Raw genomic sequence first — 25906 nt, 5'->3', positions numbered from 1 at the left:
GCAGGTGACACAGGAACGCGTCCAGGTGGGTTTGGAATGTCTCCAGACAGGGAGACTCCACGACCTATCTGGGTAGCTGTTCCAGTGCTCCGCCACTCTCAACGTAAGCAAATTCCTCCTCATGTTGAGGTGGAACTTCTTGTGTTCTGGTTTATGGCCATGGTGTTTACAGAGCACCTTTTTGCCATTGTGGTATGGCAGGTGCAGGGGAGGTTTTAGGTGTCCAGCCTGCCCACCGGGAGCGGCCGCCTGCCCTTCCCCAGGTTGGAAAGTGACAAGGTATTTAACTCGGGTTTCGGAAATTGACAAACATCGCCGTGTCAATACATGATGAATAAGCAGGCTGCCAGTGGGGAGCTGTGAAGGAAATGAGAGACGGTCTGACAATTTTCAGATTAGTTTGACACATTTTTGACACTTCTAAGCGCAGTGGGATGTGAAGAGTAAACTTAGAAGCATTTTTCTGCAAAAGCAGTTTCAGAGTAGTAAAGTGAAAGACGGAAGGCAGTGTTACTTCAAAGAGCTTTTTTTCATGAGCATAATTCAGCTAAGAGTTGAATTAGAAGCACTCATTTGGTGTTTGCAACACTTGAACTGATTCAGATTAAGACTCCAACCTGAGAGTATAAACCCAATGCCTGAACTAGAATAATATCATGGGGAGATGTCATTTGTTTTAAATGCAGGATTTTTGTGGTTCACTTTTCTAGATAGCTCAACAAAGCACAGCCTTATCAGTTTCATTCTGAACCTGCTCACCAGTCAGAGGAACAGTGGACAGAGTTTAATACCAGAGTAAATCTCCAATATACTGGATTTAGGCTGTTGTAACTCAGAGCAGAATTTGATGTCCTACAGACAGGATCAGTAGATACAGGATTTTCCCAAATAAATGCTTTAAAATGCAAGGAAAGATTGTGATATGGTCAGATTATGTCTCCATAACCTGAATTAGACTATAATTACGTATCTCAGTTGATGGTGGTGCTGAGGTCAATGAAAGCATGTACTGAATCAATTAATTTGTGACAGCTGAAATTTTCCCCAGCTCAGCCTTTGGATTTCATTCAAAACTTTCTTTGAAGAAACAACAGTGTGTTCATTTGCTCTATGCTTTATTTGAAGCATTCTAGAGACCTGGAACCAAGTCTTGGATTTTTCTATTTGCTTGAATCTCCAGCTGACTTTAGTGGGAGCATTACGCAAGAAGGGAGTTCATGTGTGAGCCTTTTATGTGGTTAAATAGATAATTGATATGGGTGCGGTTATACCGCTTGTTTTTAATATAAATAGCAGTGTGCTTGGTAGGCTGAGGGGGTATAGTAGTAGTGGCATTTAAAACTATTTTAATAAATATTCAGTGTAGGATTAGGTTGAGTGTTAATTGCTATTAGCATATGCAGTTTATTATTATCAGGTGAGTGTTTACTGGGGAGGTAAAAGGGGCGTTGGCCATCACGCAAAGCTGCCCATGATGGCTGCTGCAGATAGGGAGGCTCTGTCTTCCTGACCTGCTCAGGGTTGTGACCGTCCCTGGTAACTGCACTAATATTTTTTCACTCAGTGAATTATACCTTTAAAGTCCCAGTTGATGATCAATGTCTTGTGAAAGAGGTAAACTCAGTGATTCTCAGCCTTGTGGTGGTAATCATAAGCATTTAAAGGATAGTGGCTAAAGTCGTGGAATTAAAGTGGAAGTCAAATGATGGGCTGTTCCTATTAAGTAGAAATAAAACATACATTTAGAAAAGGCTGTGTGTGACTCTATTAATACATTTCAGATTGATTGATTGATAAGGATTGTAGTAGCTCTTTTTTTCTCAACTGTTTAGTGGGGTATGATGGAAGACTTGAAAGCTATTTGATCCATAAGGCAGTCACAGTATCACATAAATAAATCACACAGTTTAGCTTGTTTATCTTCCTTATTCCTTTCTAAAGACTGTACAGTTAAATGTGACTTTTTGGTTCTTCCTTTGAACTAATCTGGGTTCTAATTTTGTTTTAATGATACTTTAATTTTATTCCATAAAAGAGAGTGGAAAGGATATAACACAGTAGAAACATCTGAAACATGTGTATGATTAATTGGTTGTGTTTGCTTCTTCTAGGGAAAATCCAGAACGTACCTTTGATTTGGTACTGAAAGTAAAATGCCAAGCTTCTGAAAATGAAGGTAATATATTATGCCTATGATTTTTATTTATAGAAATGAGTGCTAGAAAAAAATATTTTGCATCCTGATGTAGTGTTAGCTTATATTTTGAGTTGCTGTTGTATTGAGATTGTATTAGAAAGTGAATGGTTATTTTTTTTAAGTCTATTAATCTGTGCTTGTTGTGGGTTTCTACTGTTATATTTTTGTTTTGACTATTGTAAAAGTATTTTTGTTCTGAGAGAAATATTTGTAAAGTTTGAACTTGAATTGTATCTGCTGTACTTTGGAAGTCTTACAGGGTTGGTTTTGTCTAAAATTTCATTTTAGCAGAACAGTTGACTTCTATCAGTGGAATATTAATTTTGATCAGTGTGATAGGGAGAAAACAACTTATTTTCTGAACAATAGGAAGAGACTTTCTTTGTAGCTCATGTTTGGCAGCTGCTTTGGCTTGATACACCACACAAACAGCAACGAGTGCTGACTTGAGCTTATATTAGCCGTCAGTTTCATGTCTCTATAAACACGTGGTAAAAGAGATGTAGTAGTCCAAGAGTTGTCTGAGAGAGGCTTTTTTTCCTCTTGGGTAAAAAGAAGGTGGGATTTGCAGTACTGAAATTAAAGTGACCTCTTCAAAGTCCACTGGGGGAACTCGGTTCATGTTCTCATCTGAGGTTGTTGGCCTTACAAAAGCCCAGGGAGAGGAGGAGTCTTGTTGGGGTTGTGTTGTAGTCATATTAGTCTGTGACAGCTGTGTCTTAATCACAATTGTAAAAACTGCATCTTAAAATAGAGTGTATTTCTTATCCTACTGTGCTAATGGATGCTATTTCCGGAGTTCACTACTCTAGGAAGAAGGCTGTAGATGTTTATAGCCTCAAACTATTCTTTTTCTTTTTTTTTTTTTTTTTTTAATTTCAGGCAGCATTTGTTAGTGGTGTCATAGGAGCATGGCTAATACGTTTACAAAAACCATTTTTGTTGAAGCTTCAACAATGTGGAAGCTAAACCTAGTTCTTTATGTCTTTTCCTGACAATCCTAACAGACTTTCTGTACCTGTTGTATTATATATTATCCTGTACTGATAGTTCAAGTTTCTCCCTTTATTTTTCCTCTTCTCTTTGTAAGATTGTTCATTTAGTTGTGAAATGACATCTTGAACCTGGCGCAGTCCTTGGATACCTTCACTTTTTTTGTGACCAGCCAGAATCCCTCAGCCTGCTTTTGTGATTTGCTTTTGATACAGTCACAGTCTGGCAAATCAGATGGGTTTTCCGAACTCTGATCATTGTTGTGGTTTGTATCATGGCACATTTTTGCTTCTGTTCTCTCCCTTTTGCACTTTTTACCTTAGTGATTTCATACATGGTGTCTGGGAACCCTGCTTAGCTACTTGACTTCTGATCTGTTCCTCCTTGCATTGTGCTTTTGGTCTCTCCCTCTGCCCAATATCCCTTCCTGGGGGCCTGTTCACATCTTGGCTTAGGCCCAGTTTCAACCTGCAGATTTTATTCCCTTTCTTCCTTTCCCTCCTGAGATCTAGACTGTTAATCCTTTCAGGTTCTTCATCTTCAAATTCAAAAAATGTGGATTTTTCTCTTCTGTGATCAGAACATGGTTCTAAATCCTTTTAATTCCTTTTATCTCCTATTTGACTTCTGATTTTTGCACTTCTACTGCTATAAGAAACCACTTTTTGTTGCAGCTCTGCGAATGACCTACACCTGAATTTTGGTCGTAGGCACTTCCCCTGCCTCCCTCTGTAGGTATTTTTGCTGTTTATCAGTTGTCTGTGGAGAGCAGCATCTTTAAGAAGTCTGTGTATTTCCTTGCACTGTGACCTGAGTCAGTGTGGAGACTGTATCTGGGACTATATTGTGGTTGCATCCTCTGCTACCCCACTTCTTGTCACCATCCCTTCTGTGCCAGGTGGGCTCAGTTGCTGTTGGTCCATGAGGTGGCCAAAGATAGGAAGGAGGTCTGATATCTGTAGTGTTGGAGTCTGGAGTGTGTGACAGGCAAGGGGTTTAGGTATCTTTCAGCTGGCCTGGAGCTTGTGTTGATTCTTGCATGTGTTCATAGATCAGCATAAAAGTATAGTGCCCTTTTACCAGTCAGTGCTGGCTGAATATTCCGGTTACCGTCCTGTTGTACTTGATGACCTATATGGGATTTGTTTTAATGTCTTTCATATCATATCTAATTCAGATAACAAACCCACTCCACTGAGGGCTTGACATCATATTTACATATGGTATTATGAGCACAGTGATGTATCAAATTAATATATCTGAATGTTAAAGTTATTTAAAGGAAATTCACAAGGGGCAAAAGTGTATTGTTTCACTGCCACTTTAGAAATGGAGCACAAGGCTTGTCATGCTAAACAGGGAGCTTTCAAGGTTGGTTTATTATAAGGCCTAACAAATTTGACAGTTACCCTGTATTGTAGGTCTTGCCTTTAAATAGATTTTCATGCTAGGATAATCTTTTGAATATATCATACTTGAAAACATGATCCATTTACCTGTTTCTTTGCTCATGCCTCTTTCTTTCTTATAAAAGAGATTTGTGTTTAAATAGGGGCTTTTTCCCTCGCGTCCCATCTGCTCCTTGTACTTGATCCTGAAGCTGTGTCAGGGCTGAATTTGTGACATCACTGTCACCAGTGTTGCCGTGGAAATATCACAGCCACAAAATTATGATCTCCCTGCATGAGTGAGCAGCAGGAGAAGCTGACTTAGAAGAGAGGAAGACCTTAATGTGACCTGTGTATCTTTAAGCTTTTTCTTCTCAAGCTTTGCCTTAGTGTGCATTCTCCTGCATTTTAATTTCCCTGTGCCAGTGTATAACTGCTCTAACAAATAACGTTTGAGGTAGCCCTGCTGCACATGTAACTCTTAATAGGATATTTTTATGAGGATGCTGTGTGCCTGCAATAATGTGACATGACAAAAAATTTTGCTGTTAAAATTGCTATGCTTTGGAAAAGTATTTTTAGATAACTTTCTAATTACAACATAGCTCCCAAGGAATATTGGTTTTTCAGGTCTGACAGTGTTCTAGGATTCTTCCACCTACATACATACATACGTGAAACGCAGCAGAGTTTATATGTATTATGAAATTTGTTCTTAAATCATTTCACTAATTTTCAACATAGGTATTTACATTGAGTAGAAAACAAAGAGGTAGGTTAATATGAATTTATCATGTCATGCATAGTAGGTAGCTCCTGAATTGGTTACAGGTTCAGTTGTGCTAACATGTATTTATTTATAGCTGGATCAAAATTTTGTTTCCCATTGGATACCTCTTTTTTTTTTTTTCGTGTGTGCGTTATTTAAGAGTAGCTTGCATGCTTAAATATTAATTTATTAATACTGAGTAGGTCATCCTTTGGACTACTGTCTCCTTTCTCTCTGTTCTAAACTATAGGAGCGCACAGTAGCATTGCTAGAATGCTACCAACCCTTTTCTCATTTTTGGGGCAGGAGAGAAAAAGGGGTATTCTCTACTTAAATGTTCTTATAACTCCCTCAACAGTTTAGAACATATTGCTTACTGTATTTTCAGAGTAAATATCCAAAGAGGAGAGAAAAACCTTAAGACCAAAATCAGATTGTTGCCATGTCAAAACTTCCAGTCCTTTGCAGGGATGAAGATTGTAAGCATCAATTTATATATGTTGAAACATAGTAACTAGTTGATGCGACAGCTTTTACTTATGAGAATTCATGACCTGATTCTCGCAAAACTTTGAGATGAAATAACTGCTGTTCACTCGAGTTTGCTAAGTGACTGGGAGATAAGTGCTAAGCTATTCTAACAGCCTGGTATTTATTAATTGTGAATTTGGCTTGCAGTGTGAGTAGCACCTTACAGCAAAAAGTTTTACATTGCCTTCCAGGCAGTTGCAGATTTTCGTAATTCTTTTCTGTGTTACTCCTTAATGAACAAGCAAACAAAAGAAATAGTAAAAATGTGTGCTCGATATAACATCAGCAGTAGACCTTCAGTATTAAATTTTCACTTGCAGGCTCAGAGGACAACTTGATAACAGAGATTATCAAAACTGTTGTGTTATTTTAAGGACAAGAATTACTCTTTAGCTTTAGAGTGAAAAGATGCAAGTTTTTTGCACTTTGGGCTGAATCACCCTTCCTGGGTATCAGGAGTAATGCAGTGGTACAGTTGGTCCTGAATGCATGGCCTTACATAAGGCTATTACATCAGAACTGCTCAACAGCTGCACCTACAGCAACTTTACTCTTCTCCTGGCACTCTTTTGAAAATTATACTGTGGCTGGCACTGTAAGATATGCTGGAGCCTAGGAAGTGTCTGAACAAAGCAGTCTGCAGCTTCTTTTTTTCTTTTCTTTTTTTTTCTATTTGTATCCTTCTATCATGGAAAGTAAATGGAATTTCTGGGAAGTTTTCCACATGGGACATGTCCAAACTAAGAGTGCCATTATAATCTTTGTGAGGAGTGTGTGTTTATCTATGTATCTATGCTTATGCAAGCATATACAGTTTGTGCATAACACATATAAGTCAGAACTTTGGATTTTGGTTATATGTGCAAAGATGAAGTTGGTAATTTAACCAAGTCTATAAACTTTGTATCCTATATATTGATTCTGTTAAAACTGGGTTGCAGAGGCCAGATGCAAAAGGCAATGCAAATATAGCAGCAAACAGTAGTTGCAGTGTGCAACAGCTTCTGTGAGCATAAAGTCTTCAGCATTTCTGTCCACGGTTTCCCAAGAAGATGATGACTCAGATTGGTTTCAATGTGTGTGGTGAAGCGAGTGCTGTTTGCTACACCCTCGTTTTCTTTGATTGTAGCACATACAAAAAGCAACAAAAAGGCTCCATGGAGTGTGCAAGGTAGATCCAGAAAAGTCAGCCACTGAATGTTGTGGTTTGGGTCTAGGACTGCTGTAGTCCTGACTGTTGAAGTTTTACTTGAAAACCCCTTTAAAGTAGCAGTTCATTTTCTGTTCAATCTAAGATAATTATTGGAACAACCCTTGAAATTTGATTGCTTTGTCTCTATTTCCTCTTTAAATGCTAGGAAGCCTTCTGTAGCTCTAGGGCTAGATAATGTGATTTTCAGAGAAGGTGTTAAGTAGATTGTGTTGAATTGCTTGAGTCACTCCTGTAGTTTATCTTGCCTCTGCCAGAATGATAATAAATCTTAGTGATGTGTGATCTCTTAATTATTTTTCTAAAGAGTCTTATTTTCATTAAATTTTCAAGGAAGAACCATGAAAACCAGTTTGTGTATTGATGGAGTTTAAAACTATATCAGTTAGGTCCAAGAATTAGTATAGAAATGCAGAATTCTTTGTATAAGGTTTGATTGTGGTCTATAAGATAGTAATAACATCTGTGGTTCCTGGAAGGTCTAAATTCTGAAAAAAATAAAAGTTTAGCACAGTTGGTGGTTTTGTCCAAGGGTAACATGTCTAGCTTTGGTAAGATTTTGATTAAGAATCTTCCAAAGCTGCTCTCAGGATTGTGGACAGAGCAAGCACTGGTTTTTCTTATTTTGTTTTTTCTTCACTATAGAGAGTTGTTTGTTAACCGCACACTCTGAGCTGGTGGGTGTAACGTGCTGATCAAGACAACTTCTTTCCTCTGCTGTACATATTTTTTTTTTTTAGAGCATCACTTGAACCTGATGAAAAAGATAATTCTATCAGTGTAATACATGACGAAGTTGGCATGATTTTTTTTTTTAATTTTTGATGTAGTCTTTATATGCTGCCAACCTTTTTCACTGTTGGTTTTACCTGGAAAGATACTAAATAAGTACTGGCCCCCAGAAAATTAGGTTTTTCTAATTTTTTTAATTACTCTATATTTTTAAGGTAACTGTGTATAAAAAATTAAACCTTCTACTCTTCTAAAGTTTCGTTAAACTTAACATCCCCCTGTGCCCTAACTCATGAACTCGTATGTTGTTATTTAAGTTACTGCTACTTCCCTGTAATGGTTTCTTGCTTTTCCTGTTGAAGTTTCCAAATGGTGGTACCTAAAAAGCTTGGAAAAGGACATTTAATCTAGCCTGGTTTCTCTGTAGGGTTGATTTATTAGGAGAATAATATTTCACAGTCTTTTGTTGAGGATTGTGTAAAAGTTTTGAAGGCAAAAGTAGGAAGTGTATGTAAAGCAGGTAGTGCACCACTTTTGACAAAAATGAGGAATATAAGCCAGAGTTTGACTGAGTGTACGAGCACCAAGCATACCTGTAAGTCCTTAATAAATTACAATCTTTAAACCCTCCAGTTGTATCTAAATGAGTCTTTTCATTATATTCAAATCTCTTGCATTTAATTGGAAAGTCCTTTAGGGTATGAAAAAATGTCTTCTGTGTGTTTGCACTGTTGCTAGCAAAGAGTGGGTGTTGAAGAGTTACAAACTACAAAACCAATTAAGACAACAGTGATTTTGCACCTAAGATAAAGATTGGCATTTTGATTCTTTTTACCTTTTCCTTTCGTTCATTAGAGACTGAGAAGTGGAGTGTAGTCTCTCCAGCTTTCAGCTTCTCCACAGATGCAAAACTGTGGAGGAAAACATTGCTGCTTTTCAGTGTCTGTTTTCCTACAGATCTTTTTTTTTTTTTTTTCCACCAACCTACAGAGATTCTTGGATGTGTGTGTAATTTGGAGGTGGGTGCAGATATGTGTGTGTAGGAGGGGAAGGGGTGAGAGCTGCTGAAGAAATAGGTCAAGGAAGCCCTTTCTCCTATCTCCCCTGCATTCTTTACCAGGGAGAAGAGACCTTGATGGGGAGGGACGACCCTACTCCCCAGCAGCCAGAGGACAGTCCTGGGAGGAGTGGCAGGCTCTGCTGTACTCCAGAGATTCCAACTGTAGTAATGTGGGGGCAGGTGTTGTGCTATCAGTGCTGGTAGAGATGAGTTATTCCCCTGCAGGCACTTGCCTGTCTGTGTCATTTTTTCATGTAATGCCATACGCCAGTTTCAGCAGCGTGATCTGGTTTTGGGCAGTGAAATTAAAAGGGAATTAAGCAGTGCAAATATTAACTTGCTATAAAAAGAATTTTGCGTAAAATTGAGCAGAATTAACATACTAGTATTAATAACTAAATAAAAGCTGAAACCAGCAACCTGTATTGTGTAGTGTAGTTAATCAGTATGAAAGCTGACGTTCCTGTACTTTTTTCAAATTTAATTTTAGTTTCGTTTTAGTACTTAACTATTTGAGATGGCTGCCTGGGGGATAGTTTGTGGGTTTTAAATTGCTTGCATTCAGAAGTGTTAAGAGTTTGCATATTTTCCTAAGCTAATGTCAGCATGCTTTGGCCCTCCCACACACTCAACAGCCTATCGTACACAGAGGTTTATCATTTTTTAATGGGGTATGTTATGCTGCTCACTGTCTTCATATATAGTTTAATGGCTTTTTTTTTTTGATGTATGGAGGATTTAAAATCTGCTGGAAAAACTTTGAAAACTGGTTAAACTTCTAAGCCTTAAAATGCTTGTTTGCAAAGCCATAAGACACTTCTCTCTCTACCACTAACTTGAAGAGGCTGAAGTATAGGGTTTCCTGTCTGGTTCACAGAAATAGTCTTTATTTCTTTTTCCTTTGCCACTGATGATGTTATCTGGGGAATGGCAGAGACATGTAGATGCGCATGCTCATCATCTAACTGTTGAAATAGATACTTCTGTTTTGAAATAAAATAAAACATGATCTGGGCTACAAAGGGAGGCGTTACATAAGTGTTCGCAAAGGGCTTAAAAACCCCTGAAGCCAAGTGAAGTGTTACTTTTATTACTTAAAATAATTTTGTGTAGTAAGAGCAATTTGATTGTAGCACTGTTTTGCAACTAGTCTGTTAAGAATCTGTATTTCTCATGGCAGGCTGACATGTGATAACTCCATGATATTTACAGGTACATACTTAGGATGGAAAGTTCTATGTGACTGACAGATGAAGTATTAAAATGCTGAAAACATTAACTTCTATTCATCTTTAGGATTTTTCCATGTATCTTGGAGAACTGTAGGTTTTATGTTTAGAACTGAGCAATTTGTGTGGAGAAAGACTTCTTATATTTTGTGAATCTGGTTTAGAAGAACGGATTAAAACTTAACACTGAACTTTATATGGAAAAAAGAAGAGAAAAAGCAGAAGTAAAGAAAAAAGACCTCAACAAGATTTTGGGTGTGGTATCTGCACTTCCTGAGATGGGAAAGCCAAGGCAGCAGTTTACAGTCATACTGTTTTCCTTTGCAAAATTCTCAATCCTTGTTTGGAAGGTACTGTCCAAGTATTAAATCCTTAATTAGAAACAAGGCTTGAACAACACCCTTAGATTATGTTTCCTGGATCTGGTTTCTTTACACATTTGAATGGGTATTCAGATGTAGATTAAAACCAACCTAAAATTAAAAACTTGTGTCTGAAAAGTACATATTGGTTAGTGTTTCTGTGTTTTCTCTGGAACATATTTTATGAAGTTTTTAGTTAATGGCAAGTTTGATTATCATAGAGGCATAATTGCCATAACCAAGGTATTTTGCTATAAATGGCTTACCATTGCATTTTTCCTTAAACTCAGAATAATAAAGAGCAACAAAATACTTCCTATTCATCTGACTTTAAAGGGAGTTTTATTTGTTGTGCCACTTGAACCTGTATTAAAATGCATACAAATGTTGTAAAGCTGTGGTGTCATTGTATAGATGGAGTCAAGTGTTTGCTTTTGGGAGGAGGCAGTTCTTTTGCTCTGTTGCAGGAGAAGCTGAATGCAAAAATCTGGTGTCTTAGTATTTAAATACTGGCTGCCAAATGTTGAATTGAATTGTGTTGAGATAGTTGCACTTGACACAGAGAAGCCATACCGATAGTGATTATAAGGCACGGCATCATTTCCCTCAGAAGTTACAAAGAAAACCTTAACATTTTAAGGCAGGTGTTTCCAAGAATGGGGTTATTACAGAATGACGATAATTTTTATATCCTCACGTTAAGATGCAGTATTCAAAAAAAATGTAAAAGACTGTTTTGTGCTAGAGTGAATGTGTCTGTGTTCTGTTTACATGCAAAATGAGAAAATGTAGCAACACAGACATAAAAGACAAGGACTGTGTGATGATTGTAAACTTACCTGGAGGTCTGTCACAAGCTTGCAATAATGGAGTGAAATCACTGTACCTTTAGAGTGACAAGAGGGAAACAGTTATTGCAACTTAGTCTTGCTAGCAAGAGCTGATCATTTATGCATCCTCTTCCTAACTTTTGGAGGTCTTTTAGCTCCTAAGTTGGGTATGTTTGCTGTTTGTGTTTCACTTCAAATAGCTGGCACTGCTAAAAGCATGTGAGGTAAACATCCTTCCCAGGCTTGCTCCACGGGCACACTCACTATTCAGCTGGCGGGGCTGCCTCTGGAGCTGACAGGAAAAGTTTCTTATGAAGGACAGATAAGGAGGAACCAATAGGATTTTCATGCTATGCAATATAGCATGGGCTGTTTTCATTTCTGAGTGTTAATTTCAAGTATTTTGGATTTGTTAAAAAAAATGTATTGCCAACTGAGGAAACTGGAGACAAGTAGGTATGGCCTTACTCTGTCCTGCTGTCTGCTTGATGGCTTTGTGTTGGAATTGTTTTTGGGTTATGTTAAACTCTTATTTTTGAGGAAACAGTTCAACAACTTTGCTGGTGCCTTTAAATTTTCTGTTCATATGGCAGAATTTAGCTCTTAAGAAAAAACCCAAATACTCAAAGTTAAATCCCTGTCACCTATGGTCACTTTCAGGTATTGCAGATTTGGAGATAAAGTTTTCATTTTATATAAATAAAATTCTGTCTAAAGACCACATTTATGCCAGATTGGTATCCTGCAGTAACTCATAGAACTGAAAATAGTTAATGATATTGTGACATGACATAGGAAATTCTCATAGACTTTGTGTCCAGCAAGCACTTTTGCTGGTGTTCATACTCTAGGTAACTCTTCCCTGCTAAGAATACTCCCAGATTGAAAAGAACTTTAGTTTTTTAGTGGCAGATGAATTTCCTGCCTCTTTAGCTGAAGCTAATGAACTTTTGCTGTTGCCTCAGAGGTGGCTGTGATGTCAGTGATTCTGTGCCAGGACAAGTAAAGCTTTCTGGCACCAAAACTGAGTTAGGTGAGGTTCTGAGAATTCAGTCGCAGTTTCAATCAGGCACTTTTAATTGGTGCATCTGAGTAAACCCATTTTAGTTTCTGGAAATGGGCATGTCCTATGCAATGTAGGTATGTGTTGGCATCTGCATCAACTTGGGGTTGGAACCCTCTAGCATCTTGCAAGTTCTAGTCTAAAAATGCTTATAAAAGTGTCAACCAGGGGGAAAAAAAAAAGGTAGAACTAGCATATGTAATTAGTAAGTAAGCAATTTATAGGGAATTTTCTTTCTTAGTCTTGATATAAAATGCTGTATTTTACAAAGAATGATTTGAAATATATTCTTTTGCATTCTGGTTGTGACAAAAAAAAAAAAGCTTGAGATGACTGCCTTTCAAGTACCTGACTGAAAATGTTTTTCACTGTCTATAAAAACCATAATATATTAAAGCCTGCCTTAAATTCTCTGGTAACTAGTGATGGTGACTCTCTTCTTTTTAAATAAACAACTTTGTGTGACGTTACTGGACGGTGACAGATACAGCAAACTGTCATTGAGAATACTTGTCAGGCTTTGCAATCCTTGGAGGGAATTTGCATTGTATTTTCAGCAGTGAACAAAGCAGAATCCTTTGAGCTCCTGCTATTGGGGAAAATCATGAAGGACAGAGTAAACCAGATCAAACAATAATAAAAATAAATTAAACTAAAAGGGAAATAGGATGAAGGTTGGAAATAAAAATTGTGTTGACTGTGGTCAGCAGAGCTCTTGAAGCCAGTAGATCCATGAGGATGGGGAAATTCCTGAGCACTTGCTCTCTAAGTGCTGGGGGACATGAACTCGGTCTGCTCATATGTGATCTGCTTCATGCATTTTAAAGAAATGAGAAAGATCTGAAACTGCAACATGCTTTAAGCTCTAAAAAGAGAAAAAATTGCTTTTAGCCCTAAATTACTTCAATCTGTAGGTTTGCCTGACTCTCCTAAAGTAGGACTAAATGTCTCTCAGCTCTGAAACACTGCTTTTCTCTGCATTTCCCAGAAAACTTGTTGGTAGCAGCATTTGCTCTCACAGAACCCATCTGTGTGGCTTCTCCTAACTGGGTATTTTGGTTGGAGAGACTTTCTATGGTTGCTTGACTCTCGTGAACTGGAAAATACTCCATATGGTAATCTGTGTGAAAATGACAATGCAGATGTTCTCTGCAAAAAGAGCACCCAGTAGAAATTTTAGCTTTCTGGTGAACAGTAGCTATACTTCATGCACTGTCCAAGTTTAAAAATATTCAATAACCTATCTAAAGGAGTCAGAAGTACTGAAGATAAAAATTTGTCTGTGTATGCAGTCACTTTAGTAAGTAGTGGTCTGGGATTGCAGAGTGATCCATACATTCACCCGTTCACATCATCATGAATGACTTTAATAAAAATCATGAATTAATGAAATCAGTTAAACTTACAACAGTTGCAGAGGCTTCATTATACTCGTATTGTAATATGGATTTAAAACCATATATGTAAAGTAAATGTATACCATTAGTATATGCAGTTCTGGATTTGTGCTGAGAACATGACTGGGCTGTGTATGGAGCCAAATCAGAATTGCTCACATTGTGTCTTACAAACAAAATGGGAGTTTATAATCTGATTAAAGAGGATTGTTCGTTTTGTGTCTCATCATGTACGCTCCTTCTTTTATCCTAATATAACAGGGAAGCTTGATTCTGACATATGCTACTGGAGTACTTCTGCTACTGGAGTTCTGCCTCTGTGTATTTTAACACTAGAAATTATTCATCTAAGCGTGACCAGTATGTTTTAATTGTCAGCACATCTTGAAATATTCATCTTTCAGTGAGCAACACAAAAAGTCTTGCTAGGACAGAAAGTACCAGAACAACATAAACAATAGTTGCAAACAAAGTGATGTTTCAAAGCGTTCTGTATGCAAAGAGATCAAAGTGGGTTTGGTGTTTTCTTTCTTTGTTTTGGTTTGGTTTTTGTTAGTGTTGCTTTGGATATGTAGAACAGTATATATTACTTACCATAGCAGCTAATACAGTAGTTGTGTGCTTGTGGGTCAAACACAATGCAAAGCATGAAACAGATACAAATTGCCTAATCTGAGACAAATGTTGAAACAATTGTTACAGGAAGTGCTTTTCTGTTCTTTGATGTTCCAGAACCCCAATTTTTTCTTTTTAAGTCTCAACAGTATATATTCAATTATTCTATTTAATAGGAATATTAGATATGTAAACCAAAAAGTAATGATAGTGTATGGCAATACTGATCAATGACAAGAAAATATTATGTTTTAGTAACCAAAGAAACCACATTTGAAATATAAATCAGTAGTTCTGAAGTTTAAATACTGCACCATGTTCATATGTGGTTCATCAACATTTCTGTAGGTTTTTGTTTACAGGGTATCAACTAGATGTACTGGAATAATGTGAGTATTGCAAATATGCAGGGTGAGGCAGAGGCAGATCTGGGAGATCTACTTTGAACAGCAATGACTGAGAGAGATGAATTTGAAATCGGTGTTTTCAACTTCATTAGGTTATTTTTAAGAAAATGTTTACTATAGAGTGGCATTGGAAAATGGTGTTTTGTTGAGATATGCTAATTGACTTCTCTAATCTGAAATTCTTAGACATTCTAATATGATTTTTAATTGTCTTCAAATAAAATATGTGAGCAAGTGAAGCAAGAATTCTCTTTCATGTGTAGCCATGTTAGAAGTTAGGGGCATTGATAGAATGCACAGATGGGTGGATAAAATCTGCTTTAGGTACAATGAACTGCAATTCCTCCCCTCTAGAAATATCTATGCCCAGAAAACTGATCACATACACGAAAGATAAGCTGGTACAAAACGCAGTGTCATACAGGATACCAACCAAGTCTGGTTTTGAATCGTGATAAGTCAACAAAGAAAAGCATTTTATAAACAATAGATGAAATATCTTCCTGACTTGTGGCTGGGTAGCTCAGTAGTTATTAACAGGATACAAAAATCTTTCAGCTTTGGAATATGTTTACAGAGCTAACTGGCATTTTTTTTCTTTTTTCTTTTGAATGTCCTGTTATTGTCTGTGCTTCCTCCTTTACATGTGTGAGGTTTATGTTTTCTTTTGATTTAGCAGCACTAAGGGACAAGGATGAAGAAACTCCCACATTGTAAGGGCCAGACATAATCCTTAAACCCTGTTGGATTTTGCTAATGTTGAGCTTCAGCAAGACTGGGGGAAAAAATGGTTCCAGGAAGGTATAATACTTACTCTGCATTAGTAGGAAGTGCAAGCACCAGTCACCCTTGAAGGGAAGTGACAAAAGCCTGGATCGTGTGGCTGAAAGCCTGAGTGCTGCATTGCTATGGGCCACATCAATGAGCTTTACTGCTAATAGGTGTCCATTAGGCAAGTTCTGCAAAAAAAGCAGGTCTTTGAATAGCGTTTTCCAGGAAATAGATGCTTCAAGCTCGAAATGATTGACTAATGCTGAGCACAGTGTGTTTCTTGGTAATAGCTGTTTTGGTGGTAATGGTAAGTGTTGCTGTCCTCTCTTCTGCAATCTGTCTTTCCACAGGCAGCTAGGAGAAAGCAAAAGCTCTCTCGGTTACTGCATGGCTGCCCAGAAACTGTGTTGGTGTAACTGAAGTAAAAGTGAGGGGATGAGCTACCCTGGAACTGCCACAAAGAAGATGGTACCTACGTGGTGGTTCTCAGTGCTGGAAATTGAGATATAATTGCATTATAGAGAAATTACATAACTTTCCTAAGTGGTAGCTTTTCTTGTGCTTGAAATAAATATTCTTTTGAAAAATAATTTTTATAATATTAGAAAATGACCTTTGTTTGATTGTTTATTGGTGACTAAACCTTAATCAGTAATGTATTTGGCTCTAGTTAAGGCATCTTGATGAACTCCCCTTCAAGTAGGAGCCAGTGGGAATGAAGTGTATGGTTAAGCAACACTTTCACCTCAAATAATCTGAATTTGGTGGGTAAGACAGTGGAGGAGATTTGCTGTATAACCTGGTAAATATATTTAAACTATAGAAAACCTTAAAAAAAAAAAAGGAAAAAATAAAAAAAGTCTCTTTATAAGCTATTTTATTATGAAATATGAGGGGACTGTGATTGTGTCCTCAGGGAAGTGCTGTAATATCTGCTCTCAAAAAGATTAAACAGGAGTATGTGTTGTTCTTACCTTTGCACCTCAGCAGCACTTCAACTGCAAATCTATGTGAAAGTTAAAACTTCCTGCTGACCTGTAACTTCAAAAAGAAAATTGTTCTAGGCTTTATTCAAAAAGGAAGTTTACCAAAAATTTCACTAAAACATTGCAAGTGTTTCTTGATGCAACAGCACATTTGCAAGATGTTATTTCAAGACACTCCTAATCCATGAAAATCAATAAAATAATAGTTTAAGAACTACATGCCATTTTACCCAGGGCTCATCAAACATATTCTTGGTTACTGCCTTGTCACCGTTCAGGGAATAGCTCTTGTGACAATGGTACCCACTCTGCTTCCTGTATTTACTGGCAGGGGCTTGGATGCCTTGGGAGGGAGAGATGTGATCTGTCACCTGTTTTTTTGATGTCCTTCACAGCAGGAGATCCTGAAAGGACTCCTGACACCTCCTAAGACAGTGCCAGTGTTGCTTTGCTTCTCTAAACTCATCCTGGGTGAGAAAGCAGGCCAAGCAAAGGTAGTGTGTCTCTGTGCCTGTTACTGGGCTCCCTGTGGCATGTGGAGAGCAGCTAGGAAACGTGGAAAGCAAATCCCATGACCAATGACTGACTTCAGGGAGGGAGCAGATTAGGATTGTGCTTCTGTGTTGCATCACTCTTCATGTCTTTGTTTTTAGAGGGGAGAATCTTGCTGAACTCCGTTCTCAGAGTTCAAGGTACCGCACAGATGTGTTACATTTAAGATAAGAGAGTTCATTTGATTTCTTTCTTTTTGCTCAATAAAAGCAATATGCAGAGAGTAGTGAAGTAGACTATGAGTCTGCTTCAGTTCAGGCTGGAAATCTTACCACATTCCTAAGGAGTTTTTAGCGTTCCAGGGCATCTGATTTTTGCTTCTGTTAATAGCAGATCAGTATTGCTTTCTATGGAAAACAGATTTGAAAATACATCAATATTTTAAAGAACTGTAAAAATGGATGTATCTGCTACGCTTCCTTTATATTGCCAAGGCCTTTCTTTATACTTAGCAAAGAAATAAGAAACAGTAAAGTTCATGTTTGTTTTTTTGTTTTGTTTTTTAAAAACTACTGTAGAGTTTCATTCCAAAAGCAAAACAAATAAGTGGCGTATTCACTTAGCATTTATTAGAACCTTTTTTGGGGAAAAATGAACACTTTGTAGTCAGAATTCTCCTAAGTAGTTTTCAAGTGTTGCTGGAGGATTATAATCAGTAACCTTTTTCTTAAACTTAGCTTCAGGGCTTTGTGGTACTTGAAATGACTCATGCGCTGTACCGTGGCTTAAAAACTTTTGTATGTGTAGAACTATAACTCCCCTCTTTTGAAGGAGTTTTAATAGCTGAATAATTGAGATTAATATGACTGAAGATGGTAGGCAAGTAATTCTTGGTGTATCTGTTGGTGCTAAGAGGGGAGTTAGATGTACATTTGTGTGTAGTTTATTTTTTTTCACGTGCTGCTTCTAGAATGGTTCATATTGCATAATTGTTAGATGTTCATTTGGTTACATCCTTGAAAGCCAAGAATGAGAAACAATTTAAATAATTTTGTCTCCAAGTGTAAGAAAGAACAAGATGGTAAACAATAGCATATAGATGATGATGAGGACAAAGGTCAAACAAGAATCACCTATGCAGGGTGATTCTTAAATGTGTGTTTGGTGTGTTTGGTTTATAACTGTCTATAAAAGCAATTTTTCTTGGCACATCAGAGATGAGATTTCAGTATCTTGCTGAGTAGCTTAATGGAGTATCCCCTTATCAAAGTGCATTTGGTTCCTTGTTTTGCTGTCGTTTTGTTTTTTGGGTTTAATTTTGCGTGCAAGTGTACGTGGGATGAAGTTGTGACTGAGGCCTTTTGTTGAGGAGATGCTCTGTAATTTGAAGAACAACAGAAATGTATTCTTAAATTAGACTTCTGTGTTTAAAAATTCATCTTACAGAAGTTCTGTACAAAAGATGTTGCTTCTCATCATGAGGACAGGTAAAAATTCTGGGATTTTACTTATTGCAGATGAGTTACCTGTGCATTTCTTTATGTTCAATGCATAAATGATCTCCATATGAAGGCGCATGTCCTCTTTCACATAACTGGTAAAACGTTGGCTAATAAAACCAGCCATGGCACGTGTTGCAATTCAGCATGGCAGAAGCTGACTGAAGTATTCAGAAAATGTCTCCTGAGATCTGCTAAACTCTTCTTTCCAGATCTGACAGCTTAAAATAGGTCTGATGTTGCTGCAGGGAGCTCAGTGTGCAGTCTGTGAAAATAAGGCTGCCTGTGTGGAATAAAACACCTGAACCCCCAGTCTAAAATACAAATCTTTTCCTGCACTTCTTTCCTGCTTGGATCCAAAACTAAACTATTACCCATTTCTAGTGGTCTCCAAAAGCAACAGGCCTCCCTTTTGTGTGTGTGAAAACTGCTCTATCCTTCCTCATTGTGGGTTGAAAGGGGATTGGCCTGGCTAGGGGAAGGTTTGGAGGGTTGCCCCGGCACCTGCTCCCTGCAGTTGTGTCCTAATGAGACTCTGTTCTTGTATTTATAACTGAAAGAAAAATGGAAAATGTGTAAAAATTCAGATTCTAACCTTCTAGACAGAGAAGAAAAACTGTGAGGAGGTTTTACAGGAATTCATTCCTCTACCTCTTTGCAGTAGCTGGTGGTGGTGGGCACCAGCACAGTGTGCTGTGTGTCACTGCTGCCCAAAAACTGCCTTGCTGGATGTCAACATCCTTTCTCCAGCATGGGTACCCGTGTTTTGCCTGGATTTGGAAGCTGGTGAAAACTGACATTTTTTTTCTTTTAGTGAAACATGGGCCCATGGTGTTCAAGCATGCTTGGTTTTGAGCTCCCTTTATACCCTTGGCCTCTGCAGCGGCCTGGAGAGATCCTGTCCATGGCTGTGGTACAGAGTTTGTGAGCAGAGTTTCCTTCTCTTTGTTTTAAACATGCTACTGTTGATTCATGTGGATTATAGGTTTTTTATTACAAGAAATAGGGATTATTTATTTCCTTTTCACCTTCACTTGTGCCACAGGTGATCTTTTATTCTCCCTGCCGTCCAGCTGCATCTCTCACCTGAACGTGTAATTTGTTGAACCTGCCCATGACTAGGTACTTTTCCATACCTGTGATATATTCTTTTATATTCTTCTCTGTCTTTTTTGGTTTTTGAGGAGAGGGTGGTCCAAGGTGTTGTTGTGTTATGAATTTCTGTAGAAGGTACAGGGAGAATATCAACGTGCTCTGATTTTTAAGTCTCCTGTGTTATTTTTGTTTCTTCTCAGTAACTTTTGGTATAACTAAGAATTATAATGAATCATAAGAAAATAAATCAATTTCTATTATCATGCTCTTGAGTTAATGCTCTGTATTCGTTCCTTCTCAGACATTTTGTCTATCTGAAATCAGTTTTTATATATCCTCTCAGACAGGCCTACGTCTGTGTGAAAACGTGCATCTTGTTGAATTGTTCTCAGTCAATAACTAAGCAAGTTCTTTGGTACCATAAACAGGATTATAGTATTAGATCCTCTGTTGTTTTCCTTCTGTGGCAGCTGCATTGTTTTGGGGTGCTGGCTTAGGTTGCTGTGTAGCACTGCTCAGCTTCAGAATGTGCTGTCTCACACCAACAAGGCCTTTTCTGTGGAGAGGGTGGATTGCAGTGGACACGGAGCAGAAGCGTATCTGATCAGTGGTGTAAAAAGCAATCATTTTCCTTTCCAATTTAAGTATGGTAAATGCCATTATTACTATTTTTTTGTATCACTTCTGTAGAGTAGTGATAACTTGATGGGGTTTAGATATGATAACTCCAAATAAAAAGTAGTTCAGTAAAAGCCTGAGAGTGTTTGTGCTCCTGTGGCAGTGCAGCAGGTGTTGCAGCCAGTGACTCCAGTGTGAGTACATCTATCGCTCCTTGGGAAGCAGTCCAGGCAGTCTTGGGAAAGATCACAGAGCCTAAAACATCAGAGGTTGACTTAAGTACTTTCATAGCTAAAGAGATTAATACCCAGCAGTCTCTAGGTTTGGCAGCTATCCTGTGTGGGCTTTTTTTTTTTTTTTTCCAAAGGGCATTACAATGAACATTAAAATACTTCCGAACCATGACTGTTCTGTTCTGTGTGGCAGAGGGAGACGGTGGCATGTGCCTGATGTCTGATATTCCATGAAGACAGAGGTTATCTCCTGATTTCTGTCTCCTTTGCAAATGCAACCTGTTGAGAAAATTGGGTTGATGTTGGGCCCATCCTGGGTTGTTGCAGTTACAGTTGTGCTTTTGTCTAGGTTCTGAAATCCTGTTGCTTTCTGCATGCTGCTGCCATGAGCAGGCTCTGTAGGGTGGCTGGTAAGGGATAAACGTTGTTGTTTTGTTTTTCCTGTTATGACAAGGATGATTTCACACTTTCTTGTTTCAGCACAAAACACACTTTAAAAAAACCAAACAACCCCCCAAAAAAACCAAGCACACCCCCTCATGTTCCCCCAATCAATCAACCTATGCCAGAGAGCAATTCGTTTGCCTCTTATTTTGAGACATTCTGGCTCTCTTTTCAAAACAGATTGGTGAAATTGATGAGAGAGATGCATTTCCTCAGCTGTGGCTTATTCTCCTAACATAGCCCTGGGAATTCTTTCTAAATACACACTCAAAAGGGGCCGTAAGAATTCTGCAAAGAATGCAAACATCTATTTTTCTGCAATAATTCTTTTCAGTAAAGTATATGCTCATTCAAACATTAAAATATTGCTCAGATCTAGATTTTGGTTTTTTTTTTTTTTGGTTCTGTGGAGTTTTTCCCCCCCCAGCCTACTTGTGTTTTTTTTTTCCTCAAGATGAAAGAATAGATTTTTATTAATGTTAGTCCACTTCAGTAAACTTTCTTACTATTTGCATGTATTATTTATGCTACAGCAATTCAAGTGTTTCACAGAAACAAAATACAAGTCACTGCAATGTTTTTATGGTTTTGTTTTGTTAGGGCTCTTTTTCCCCCCTGAAAAATCCGATTTATTTGCCCTCTAACTTTGTAGATACCCTTTCTTGCCCAGTTTTTCTTTTTTGATGACAAGTGATGTTGAACACTTACATTTGTTTTATATGGGAAGCCTTAAAACATTTCTGTTGCCATACTTTGTTATTTTAGTTGCTGAAGGTAGCATCACTACTGCTCGCTCTTCCGGTTATGCTTTCAGTTAATTCTGAAAGATACACTTCTTTTTCTGTGTCTTGAGCTCTACCTTAGTGTATCTACAGTGAGTATAAAATTAGGCTGTGCAAATATCCAAAATGCTAGGTGCTCGAGTATAATTTAATAATCTGTGTATTATTTTAAAGACACACATAAGCAATTGCTGCTTGCTGATAAAATGCATTTACTGACCCATGAATGAATTGATCCCTATGACTATTTAAACCTCAGGGCTTTAAAAGTTTTTTCTCTTATCTTTATGTTAAACAATGGAAAGTTTTACCGTATGTTCAAATAACGTCTTCATCAGGTTCACAACAGGATACCATAGTTAATTTTCAGTTGAGTGCTTTACAGGATTTTCTTTTTGCTGGCTGGTTGGGTGAAAGTCTAGACACTGAGAGACGAGGCGTTAGAGGGGCCTCACAATATAGTTATTGTGAATGGTAAGTAGGAGCAGCTTCCTCTGATGTACGGACTCCATGCCCAAACCAGTGGTACAAAGGCATAGCTTTTGTTCGGGAGGATAGGGGCTAATCCGAATGCTGCACACTGTGAAAAACCTTTTATGGAAGGGGGGAAAAACTTGCCTTGAAGGTGAGAGGTCAGCAGTTTAACCTCTGACCACAAAACAAGAGACTAGCGAAGAATGGGACGAACAAGGGGGAAAAATACTTCGAGTACTCCATTCTTTGTTTATCAGAAATGGGTCAAGCAAATGAGTGTCAGGAATGGTTACCGGAGTTCTGATGGGCTTCAAGGGAGTCTGAAGATGTGCTCTGGCTTGGCCGTGCATTGCTACAGAGTTTGGAGCTTGCATGGTTCTCGCTTAAGTGCTTGATAAAGAGATCACCAAATGAAAATTTAATCTTTCAGCAACCCTTAAAAACACAGGTAGTCTCCTCTCTTCCTCCCCAGCCCATATCAGGTCCTTTTGCTATTACAGTTTTTTATTCCAACCTTCCTTTGCATCGATTAACATAATTTAGCATTTGGCTTTTAACTGTTTCCACTGTTTCTGGGCTGGTTTTTTTAAGTTTGTAAGGAAGCATCAGAGTAATAATGTCCTCACAATGGTTCAACAGGCAGTAAGATGCGTCTCTTAGCTAAAGCCATAGATCTTTGGGTGGTCAGTGCTATTGTACAACAGCAGGGGAGAGCTGTTTCCAATCTTTGTGCAAAGGGAATATGGAGGCTTTCCCCTCTGATCTCATTTCGGTATTATCAGTGCTAGGAATTTAGTCACAATCCAATTAGAAATGATGGAAGTTATGTTAACTAATAGTTAAGCCTCCCATATTCCCAGGTCCACCCATTTGGAGTGATTAATACACTTGGTGTGTTAAAGCTCAGCTCCCTGCTTGGCATACAACCATTCCTTGTGCTTCACTACATCCAGCCCATAAGAAGCACTACTCAGCTCCCTCCTGGTCTCTCCCAGCATGCAGAAAAGCAAAGAAGACATAATGCCTTGCTTGTGCACATTTGGAAGTTTTATACTTCACTGGACATAGATGTGTTTTAGATATGAGGTAAATTCCTCTTCCTGCATCACACAAAGGGATTAAAGCTAGGCTTTGTTGTTGACTCTCTTCACATGTAACATCTTCAAACATTTGCTTATGACCTGGACAGCTTTAGGCCTCTTGCATTAAGAGAAGTGATCATGAACCAGCAGCATTCCTCAGCCAACCAGTGGCAGGGCCTCTCAGCACTTGAGGACATGTATTTTGGTACATGCTTGATTTTATTTCTGCTTGGAAATAGCACAGTTTCCTCTGACCCTTGACTGAGCTTAATCCTTCGTTTCTCCATTTCATAGACATCCATCTTTCTTATTTTTAAGTATTTTAGGGGTAAATTCCTCAGAAGGGTGGTACTGAGTGTACTTCCATGATCTGACACATCTTCTGATGAGACAAAAAAGGCTTAATTCTTCTTGTATTCCTTAGAAACTCTATTGGTTTGCTGATTTCAAAATACAGTGTTTTAATGGAGAGCTTGTTCAACATGCAGAGTTGTTTATTAAATAAATTTTAAATTAAAGACTTATAACTGTGGCTGTTGCTGGAATTACCTGAGCAGGTGATTTCTATAGCTATTAAGTGAAAGTAAGATGAAGAACCCATTATAGTCTCTTTGCCTTGCTGTTAATGGGTTAATTTTGCAATTTTTTCAGTGGGCAGCTTACAGTATGAATAATCATCTGATGTTTTTGCCCTTGGGGGGAAGCACAGAAGTTAAAATGTTTAGGTATTTTAGAGTAGGCACCTTTCAGTATCTTGTATCTGAATCATCTTGTATCTGAATCTGGAAAATAAGGGATACAGTTTTTTCCCCATAATTATTTCTTCTGTAATCTTTAAAAGCAATCTAAACCTCTTCCATGCTTTGTGAAAGGTCAGTGATGATGCCATTGTGGTCTGGAATAGCATTTCATGCAATACATCCAAATTTCAGGAAAAAAAAATGACCTAAAAGTACTGCTGTATGACAGTGTGTGCTTTGTATCTCCTTGATAAGTTTATGGAGTTTTATTGTTGTTATTGTTTTTTTGTTTGTTTTGTGGTTTTTTATCTTTTTTTGTGGGTTTTTCTTGGTTGGTTGGTTGTTTATGTTTTGTTTTTTACCTCCTCTGTTGCTACAATGGGAGAAAACTTTGTGGTAAAAATTAGTCTGTGTGTCTAAAATGCCTGTCCAGAGCCCTCTGCAGAGCCTTCTTACCCACCAGCAGATGGACACTCCTGCCCAAGACTCCTGCACAACTGGGTTTCCTCCGCAGACTTACTGAGGGTACGTGTAGTCCCCTCATCCAGATCATGATAAATATATTAAACAGAATTTGCCCTGAAGAAAAGAGATACACTTTACAGTTTTTAAGCAGAATGTTATTTTGTGGAATTTACTATCCTGAAAAGAAATCTTCTGTGGGCTTGATAGGAATGAAGAATTTAAGCAATAAAAAGTCACTTGGGATAACTTGTTAAAATTAAGATGTGGTATTTGCACGTCCATAATTTTTCAAATCTATTTTTAGTGTTTTCAGAAATTAGTGGATTTTCCCTGCTCTGGAAAATTCAAGGATTTTGTTTATCAGAGTGATAGAAGACTCAAGATAAAAGAGGAGTTATCTGAGGCTTGCTTGAGAGAGAGTGTATGTGTTTCTACTTGAAAGGTGCAGCAGTGTTTTCATACCCCCTTTTTTTTTTTTTACTAATCATAAAAACAATTAATTAAAAAGGTGCTATAAGGAAATACCTTATTTTATGTAGATATGATTTACAAATGCCTTCTATCCCATTGATTATGAAATTGTCAGCACGGGTGATTATGATTAGTCGTCATTAATAAAAAAATAGAAGTAGTTTTCTTAGATAAAGCAGAGGGTGCTTTGCTTTAAGTGCATATTGAACTGCTCTTGATGAGAAGTGCATGTGCATGGTTAGTGATTGGTTTCTTCTGCAGCATACTGTTATTTTAATGCAGGAATTTGCTTGTCTGAAAATGTTTTAATATTTCCTCCAGAAATTCTTTTGTATGTCTTATGAAGATTGATTGGCACCTACAATTGATTCTTAGTGTTCTTAGCTTTTTTGTTTTCCTGGTAAATGACTAACAAGATAACTTTACTGTTTTCTTGGGCCCATCCACTCATGACTTTAATTTATTGAGATCAGAAATTATTAGCCTTTAACATTGATTCTAGCTGTAAACTGTGCTTGCTTAGGTTCTACATACATCCACAGAGCTCAACTGTTTCTCCAGGAAGGTGAATTTCTTTTGTTTTCAGAAACAAAACAAAGAATAAAGAGAAAAGCTCCGTGTAGTTACCAAGTTGTTATCAAACTACTGATCATTCACATCATCCTTTTAAGCCTTCCTGTGGTGAACGTGCAGCCATGGCAGCAGCCCTGTCTTACTGGTCGAGATGGAGAACGTGCAGAAGGACAGAGCATAGGTGTGAAATGACTAAAAGAGATTAGTGATGTGGGGCTTGCAGGAAATCTGAGGTTTGTTTAATGATCTGCATCAAGGAAGAAACTGAAGTAGATAGAAAATGGAAGCCAGAATAATATAGCCCTTCCAATAGCATCCAACCCTTTCATGCAAACACTGAACAAGGAGAAATTATTAATCGAGAGAAGGGCAGTGGTTGAGAGGAGAATTTTTAATGA

At 37.9% G+C, this 25906-nt stretch overlaps 1 protein-coding gene across 3 annotated transcripts in view; it reads left to right on the top strand.

Moving 5' to 3' along the window:
* The window catches only part of DENND1B (DENN domain containing 1B), a 157429-nt gene that overhangs the window by 636 nt on the left and 130887 nt on the right, over nucleotides 1-25906 (top strand). For all 3 annotated transcript variants that reach the window (XM_027666103.1, XM_027666102.1, XM_027666104.1), the window contains exon 2: nucleotides 2112-2176. In XM_027666103.1, the coding sequence (XP_027521904.1) occupies nucleotides 2112-2176 (65 nt within the window). The remainder of the gene's footprint in view (nucleotides 1-2111; nucleotides 2177-25906) is intronic.

The sequence above is a fragment of the Corapipo altera genome, unplaced genomic scaffold (assembly GCF_003945725.1).
Source record: "Corapipo altera isolate COAL_440 unplaced genomic scaffold, ASM394572v1 119, whole genome shotgun sequence".
NCBI classification, from domain to species: Eukaryota; Metazoa; Chordata; class Aves; order Passeriformes; family Pipridae; genus Corapipo; species Corapipo altera.
Note: the sequence above shows the minus strand (reverse complement) of the source record. Positions and strands in the feature narration are given on the sequence as shown.